The sequence below is a fragment of the Phascolarctos cinereus genome, unplaced genomic scaffold (genome assembly GCF_003287225.1).
Source record: "Phascolarctos cinereus isolate Bilbo 61053 unplaced genomic scaffold, phaCin_HiC Scaffold_2;HRSCAF=192, whole genome shotgun sequence".
In the NCBI taxonomy this organism is placed as follows: Eukaryota; Metazoa; Chordata; class Mammalia; order Diprotodontia; family Phascolarctidae; genus Phascolarctos; species Phascolarctos cinereus.
Window position 1 is genome coordinate 59,159,443 of NW_027555625.1, and position 8,705 is coordinate 59,168,147.

At 41.1% G+C, this 8,705-nt stretch overlaps 1 protein-coding gene across 2 annotated transcripts in view; it reads right to left on the bottom strand.

Moving 5' to 3' along the window:
- Nucleotides 1-1,069, bottom strand: part of WFDC1 (WAP four-disulfide core domain 1) — a 48,556-nt gene extending 47,487 nt beyond the window's left edge. Inside the window, exon 1 of one of the 2 annotated variants that reach the window (XM_020989262.2) lies at nt 614-1,069. In XM_020989262.2, the coding sequence (XP_020844921.1) occupies nt 614-769 (156 nt within the window). In that variant the 5' untranslated portion in view covers nt 770-1,069. The remainder of the gene's footprint in view (nt 1-613) is intronic. The other variant, XM_020989261.2, reaches the window with a different exon arrangement.
- Nucleotides 1,070-8,705: the final 7,636 nt, after the last annotated feature.

Here is an 8,705-nt window from a genome sequence, read left to right on the forward strand (position 1 = left end):
CCCTTTGCTTATTGAAGTTCCAGCCATTATTTTTTAGGCCATTTAGTCCAATTCCCTCATTTTATAGAGGAGAAAACTGAGGTTCAAAGAGATTACTCAAACACACAGGCCTAAGTAGCGGTTGTGATTTGAATCCAGCTCTTCAGACTCCAGGCAATGCCGCTAAAGCCCATCTCAAATGCTACCTCCTCCAGGAAGACTCATGGTTTGTTTGCTAACAACCATCCCGACTGGATCTCACAGTCTTTTCTTTGGTCTCTCTCTAACGTGCTTTTGTGTAATATGATATAGCAAAGCCGTCTGTGTTCTTGTCCCCACGAGTTTTGCTGGTCAATGTTTAACACCCGGCGGCAAACACACTTTTCAATTTAATCTGCATTTTCAACATTTTCTCCATCACTTTCTTAAGTCTGGAAAATCAAGCCCTGGTTTTCCTCGCGTGCGGATTTCTCAGGTGTAAAATGTTCACACTGAAAATTTAACAATCGACTTTCCAGAGCCTCTACAACTGGCTCCAGCCGCTGCTTATCCTCCCTTTTCACGGCTTGGGGATTCATATATCACGGCCGGTTCCCCCAGATACCAGCCCACCTTCACCCAGGTAGGTACTTACCTGGGATTTCTCCGCCAACTTCAGGTGCACCGCCCGTTTCCATAACCCTCTCGCAGATCCCGTCTCTGATAGCAGCAAGAAGATGCACAGAGTCCGGGGAAAGAAGATCCCCCAGCCCCGGGGTTGCCTTCCTTGTCTGTAACTTCTGGGGACCATTTTCTTTCCAGGCGATGCAAAAAGCAGAGCCCAAGTCGTGAAGGGTTCAGAGTGGAGGCAGGCGGCCCCGGACTGGGGTGGGCGGGGTGCAGCCTGGTGGCTCAGCTTGGGGCCACACGCTGGGGACTTTCTTGGCTCCTCTTGGATTGGGGTCCTTGGGTCCTGAGCTCACCCCGAGCACGTGTTTCTCCCTCAGTGATAGCCTGGGAGATTATTTTTAGTCTTCCTCCACATCTGGCACGCAAGAGAGCTACGTTCAAAGCTCCAGCGTCAGATCAGACGACAGCTGCGGGGGGAGGGGGGTGGGGGGAAAGTCTTGCTTGCAGACAGACGTGGGCAGGGCAGCCTCTAATAAGCGGCCTTCCCAGGCTTTCCAAGATAATAAGCACTTCCCATGGACATTCCGTCCCCTCCCGGGAGGTGTGCTGTTCAGTGGGTTCGAACAAGGAAGGGAAATGTCCCGAACCCATAAGCGTTCATTTCCACAAAATATAAAAACACATGTATTAACTTAGCTGTTGCTAATAAAATCAAGTTGGTTTTTTACAATTGGAAAACTCCTTTAAATGAAGGAAAAGCAATAAAAGAGAAAGAAACCACCCTTATTCGTGATGATATTAACTCATATTTCTATAGCACTGTCTACAAAACACTTTTTATACGAGCTTCACTCGCAATCTATATGATAATTATTCATTTGCTCACATTATCTCTCCTCCCATTTCCATCTGTTGAAGTCCCTTCCTGTCTCTAAAATCGAAGTCACATGTAATCTCCTCCATGGAACATCCGTTCCCTCTCCCCGTTCTTGATCAGTCGTGTCCAGCTCTTCCTGATCCCATTTTGGAGTTTTCTTAGCAGAGATACTGGAGTGGTTTTACCATTTCTTTCTCCAGCTAACTTTTACAGATGAGGAAACTGAGGCAGAGAGGGTTAAGTGACTTGTCCATGGTCACACAGCTAGGGAAGCATCTGAGGCCAGATTCCACCTCACAAAGATGAGTCTTCCTGACTCCAGGGCTAGTGCTCTATCCACTGCACCTCCTAGTTGCTCCCTCACTCCCCCTAGAGAGCTGTAACTGGGAATTTTTGCACCTAGGGCAAATATTGAAAAGAGAGTTCAGGGCAAGCAGCTTAACAGTTGTTGGTGGCAGTATACAGTGATCCCAGGAAACCAGGAAACCTCTGATGAGTGAGGACCCCAGGAATTGGCTTCTTATTTAAATTAATAATTCTGGACAACTGAATTAGTTCTCTTCTATAGTAGACCACCTACTTGTTAGAGTAAAGGTCAGACCTACAAGGAAGAATAAAAATGAGAAAAATATATGATGTGCAATTAAAACAACTCTATCCTGAACTCTTTAAACAAGTTATTGATTTTTTTTAAAATGGGATATGGACAGAAGAAAGGATATTGACTTAGATTACAGAAGTTTAGCTGGCATCCCTACAAAAACAAATTTAACAGATAAAGATCAATTGCCATAATTAAATTGTCAAAAGAATTTTTAAAAGCACACGAGAAATATTTAACTTATTCATCAAGCAGCAGAAAGATATGGCAGCCAAAGATGACACTAGTTTAAAATATAAATTCATAAAATCTTATGGAGAGAGATGATTAATCACTCAATAAACATTTATTAAGCACCTACCATATGCCAGGCATTGTGCTAAGTGCTAGGGATGAAAAAAAAAAAGACAAAAGATGGTCCCTGCCCTCGAAGAATTCACAATCTAATGGGTAGATCCATATTCAGAATGACAGAAAATTGTAAGCTGCATCATCTCATAAAGTAAAAAGAAGCAATGGAGGGTGAAACCACTTTAAAGAGAGTTTAGTGAGGGACCTAACTAAGCAGGCATCCCAAAGGTATTTAAGGATGAAAATGGAAGCACGCCCAACAAACAGAAGAAAAATGGAAACTATCACAAAGATTTTTAATGCAAACTCTTCTCACCATCAAGTATAACACAGCCACCACACTTGAACTCCAGCATCACAATCCCAGACACGCTGATTGAAGAAGCAGAAATGGCGCTAAAGAGAACAAAGATCAGAAATCCAACTGGATTAGACCAATTTACATCAAGGAGTTCCATGCTGAAACTGGTGACATAGTTTTAAGGGCATTGAGGAATCTATTCATAAAGTAGATGAAGGAATAGAAAATGCCAAAGGTTTGGAGAATCTCTCATACTATATTCATATAGTCTGTATGCTATGTAACTTGTTTAGAATCAGATTTATAGGTCTGTTACATGGTATATAACAATACCCCAAAAAGACAGCCAAGAAAATTTATCAACAACTACCAACCTATATGCTTATTTTTTATCTTTTTAAAAAATTTATGAGAATAATCTGCACATGCATGAAGGCATCCTCAATGAGAGGATTAAGAAGTAACAGGAAAATGTTTGCCATCAGTATTACACAGTAAGGCAGCACATATTTATCATCACACAATTGGATGAAAGATGTAGAGAATTCAATCTCCCACTGATCCCACTGTACTTACCATTTGTTGATTATTTTAAAAAATCATTCGATTTGATAGAGCCAGATGCCCCCTTCATGTTCCTCCTCTAACAAGGTGTCTCCCACCCATACAGAATTATTCAAGATTCAGTGAAAAATGTAACAGAGATCACTGTTTGATGACCCTCCAGTTATTAATATCAGTCAAGGCATAAAATCAGGGAGACATGCTCAACAAAATTATTCCCCACTATCATGGAGGAAATCCAACACAGAATCCAGCTTGAAGAGGTATTGCATATAAATGGTTCAGTCCTCAAGATGATCCTATTTGCAAATATCATTATGCTGATTCCTTCAAATCCTAGAATTGCAGAGCCTTCTGGAAGAGCTCTGAAAAGAGTTTGACCTAATGATCCATAAAGGATTCATAAAGGAAAAAACAAATGGATGAAGAATGATTGTTGTCTGGATTATGACATGCAAATCCATTAGCTGAGTCTGTATAAAGCTTGTCTATCAATACACATACACACAATATCACATGGTAAGCACTTTAGAGAGCTGCTAAATGAAGAGCTTTGGGATATTGTATATCATAGCTAAGTGGTTTTTTTTGTTTTATCCCCTCTACTAGATAGTAAGCTCCTTGAGGGCACGTACTGTATCTTATATAAAGTTCCTATCTTTTCTAGCTCCTAGCAAGGTGCTCTGTGCACAACAGATGTTTAATAAATGTTCATTGAATTTTCTGCATTCCATAGGGTCATGGTAGAAAGAACACTGGAGTTGAAATCAAAAGAAACCTGAGTTTGTATCTCATTTCTCACACTCATTAGCTATATAATCGTGGACAAATCGTTTATTCCTTATCTATTGAATGGAGGTAATAATTATGATATTTCTTTCAGATTATTATGTTGATTAAATAACTTATACAAAGTGCCTTATAGACTTTAAAGCCTACATAAATGTCAATTACTTTGAGGATTATATGTATTTATCTTCCCTAATAAAGTATAAGGAAAAGATCCCATTTTTAACTCTTTTTGGGATCTTTGCATTGCCCAGTACAAAATCTTACAACATGGTAGGCACTCAATATTTGTTTAATTCAATCACAGCTATTTATCAGGAGAGACACATTGCAACATGGTAGCCACTCTAAATGTTTGTTTAGTTTAATCACAGAGAGACACATTGCTCTAGTTGGGAAATGGTGGGACCTGGGGACAGGGAGGAAAGGGCAGGGTTAACCCATGGTCAATAATGCCAAGTGACATTGACTCTGACCAGATCAGGGTCAGAAACACAGAGATCAAGATCTGGGTGAAGACGTTGTGGCCAACAGGAAGTGGCAAGGAAACAAGGGATTAGAATCAAGTTACTAAACCTGGGAAATCTGGAATGCAGGAGGAGTCAGGTTGCTTAACTGAGCTTGGAAGCAGAGAGAGAAGTGTCTTTTCAGAGTGAGAATAGGAAGAGATAAGCACAACGTAGGCAAAAAATGCAAGACACTGACACTCCTTTAGCCTAGGATATTCACAGGATTGGGGGCTGGAAGGTTTGGAACATAAAATGTCAAAGTTAAAGGAACCTTAGAAATCATCTAGTCCATGGGTTCCTAACCTGTTGGTACATGGACCCCCAAGGGGCAGGAATAGATTTCGGGGAGTTCATGAGAAAAAAAAAAAGCATCACTCTTGTATTTTCACTAACTTCTAACTGAAATTTAGAATTTCCTTCAATTTAATTCTCAACATCCTGAGAAAGGATCCATATGCTTTGCCAGTTTTCCAAAGGGGTCCATGAAATGAGAAAGTTTAAGAACCCTGATCTAATCCCATCATGCCATTTTGCAGATAAAGAAACAACCCCAGAGATGAAGAAGATCTGTGTCCAGTCCTATCTTTAACATCTGTTCGTTATGTGACCATAAACAAGTCACTCTACCTCTCAAGGCCTCTATTTTCTCACCTATAAAATGGAGGGGCAGGTCTAATCATACTTTCTACCCACCTCACACATTGCTTTGTAAACCAGAAAACATTTTATGAATGTATACACCTATATCTCTCCATATAGATATGGATATAGTCATATAGATACAGGTGTGTAGGTAGAAAGGTTGATACAGATAATTGATAGATAATTACATATACAGACAAACAGAAGATAGAGTATATAGACAGACATTACAGACAGAGAGGTGGATAGATGGATAGACAGACAGACAGACAGATAGACAGACGGATAGTGTTATTCTGGAAAATTGCTCCTAGCTGAGTATCAAGAGGATAAACCCAGGGACTATCTCTTCCAGCTTTATAATTTCCATTTTGGTACATAGAACCTTTGAAGATTTGGCTAAAGCATCAAAGGAAGACTTTGGTGGAGATTGGCACTAAGACTGATAATGCTCCCTTCTCCACTAACATCCTCATCTGAAGCCTAATAATGGCATGGAGGTGATTGTGGGTTCTTGAAGTCTGTTCAGTGGAATGTAAGCTCGGGCAAGCCCTGCCACAGATCACGGGCCTGCCATTTGAGGATGAGCTAAATGTGGAAACACTTATCACTGGGTTGGCCACAGGTGATGAATATTTTGATCCTAGTAACTTGCTGGAAAATGGTCTACTAGGGCATAGGGCAGGGGAGAAATGGGGGTAATGCCATCTACCTTGGGAGTGGTACCAAAGAAATCATTGTTTCCTGTAGTATTAAAGTCCTTTCTCTTCAAGATGAAAGAGAGAAGATAGAGGGGAGGAGTGCAGTAGGTAACTAGCATCTCTAGCTCAGCATAAACCTACAAAAAACTTATTTGTAAGTCCCTGATCGCTCTTATTTCTGGGGCCTTCCTTCTGTTGGGTGTTTCCATTTTATCCTGTACAAAGTTTGTTCATACGTAGTGGCTTGCTGTTGCCTCATCCATTAGTTTGGGAGCTCCTAGAGGGCAGGGACTGTTCTTTACCTTGCTTTGTATCCTCAGCACTTAGCACAGTGCCTCGCATATGTGGGGGGTTTTCTTGGTAAAGATACTACGGTGCTTCGCCATTTCCTTCTCCAGTTCATTTTACAGATATGGAAATTGAGGCAAACAGGGTTAAGTGACTTGCCCAGGGTCATGCAGCTAGTAAGTGTCTGAAGCTGGATTTGAATTCACAAAGAGGAGTCTTACTGATTCCAAGCCCAGTACTCTATCTGCTATGGTACAACCTACTTGCCCACCTGGCACACAGTAGGCACTTAATCAATGTTTATTGACTGATTTACCATTCTCTCCTTTGTATTTTAGTCAATGTCACTATCTTATCACTATTGTTAGAACATAAACTCCATGAAGCCAGGGGCCATACTTTTTCTTACGTAAAGGGAGATTGCTTGCTTGATTTAATTCAGTGAGGTTCCAATCATCTTGATAACATGTTTCAGCCCAAATCTCACCTCTGCAAAGGACCTTTCTTTCTCTGTCCCTCTCTCACCTCCTTCTTCTTTCTCCTCATCTCCTTCACTACTAGTACCTTCCCTCAGAAATTTCCTTCCATTTATATTGTGTATATTTTATATGTAAAACTACTAGCATATTGTTTCCTCCACCAGAATGAGCACTTCTGGAGAGCAAGAACCATGTTTTTGCCTTTCTTTCTAACATCACTACTTAATACGATCCCTGGTGCATAGTAAATGTGTCATAAATGCTTGTTGACTGAGTGCTGACTGATTAAAGGTCCTACCCCTTTGTTTGGAGGGGTCCCTTCTTATAGGTGGTGCCTTGCTGAGAGGACATAGGGAATTATTGAGTGGTTCCCAGTGACTGGGGCTACCTCCAAGCTGATTGGCTGAATGGGATTCAGGAGAATGGATTCTTGTTGGAGGTTCTTGTAAGCAAACTTAGAAGCCATTTGACTTCTTTTGGACTTCTTCCTGGTCTTTCTTCCTAGGAACCAAAAATTTGTTAAGTTGGAATACAAAGGAGTTAAAAGTGTTTGCAAATGTCCTGCAAGCAGAGCTCTTTAAAGTGACTTCTGGTCTAAGAGACAGCATTTGCTGGGGCACTGATAGACTTCCTGTAGATGTCCATGGCAGGAGAAGGCATGTGTGTGCTCACTTGGCCCACAAGGTGGGTTCATAAATGACACTCACAAAGCCAGTCTCCTGTGCAGAGGAGGGGAGATTTTGAATTCTGAGGCAACATGAGCCTGGAATCTAGCCCACAAGCCAGTGAAGGGAGATTTCCTGGGCATTGACAGACTTGGGGAGAGCCTCATAGGGCAATCCCAAATTGGAAAAGTAAGATTTTGGGAACTGAACCATCTGCAAAGATTCTTCACCTGGGGCTCATTAACCAGTTTTTTAAAATTTCAATTATATTGAAACTATATTTCAATACAACTGTTTTCCCATGCATTTTATTTTATGTATTTATGTATTGTTCTACTTTGCCATCATTATGAGTAGACTTCCATAGGCTTCACCAGACCATCAACAGGGTCCAAGTCACAACCAAGGTCAAGAACCCTGAGAATAAGGAGACTTTCTGCTCCAGAGTGTTCTGTGAAAAAAAAGATGATCACCTATATGATCCCCGAAGCTGAAGGGTCAATGAAAGGGACCCGAGACTTAGAAGAAAACTTGATTCTGAGGAAAGAATCATGATTTGTTGTGGATCAGAGGGAAATATCTCATGTTTCCTACCAAAGGCTTTTTCAAGGGGGGAAAAGAAGGGCATTATTTCTATATTTTTAATATAAACCACAATAAAATATTAATTAATCTGACACTATCATTCCTAGATACTCCAGTGAGTTCTCTGGACAGAGCAGGTCTGATGGGAAGGACATCGCTTCTTCTGCATCACCAAAGGTAGATTTACCTTCCTGGAGTCTGGTGGGGGGAGGCGGAGACTATATAAAATGTCAGTGTTTGCCTTTTTAAAAACCCCAAGTTCATTTCCCTTCTGAAGGAGCTCACAGACTATTTGAATGCTTTATGTGTTTCTGTATCTGTTTGTGAACTTTTGTGGTTCCTTTGAATCTTCTTTATTTTCTGTTTTTTTCTAGTCTGTATTTTTGTTTTATTCTTGCATTACATACACTCATTATCTTCAATGTATGTAGAAGGGCTGAAGCCTGTTTTACCCATAGTTGAGGAGAGCTAGACATGAACTGAACCAAAGCTTTATTTTGGAGATTTTCCTGGAATAAGTGCAGGTGAGGGTAATGAACCAGTGAGAGAAAATAACCCTTTAGGGTCAGGACTCCAGGACTGGTTCTAGCCTGTGTGAATTTAGAGGGGTTGGGTGGGGGAGGTGGAGCCTTTGGCAGTGGGTTTACGCTTGTAACCCCCTGAGCCTAACATAGTGTACTTCACAGATGTAGGCATTCAATAAATCCCTCTAGGAGTCTTGAACTCATTTCCTGGACCAGCTATGTGGCATGGTGGGAAACACGC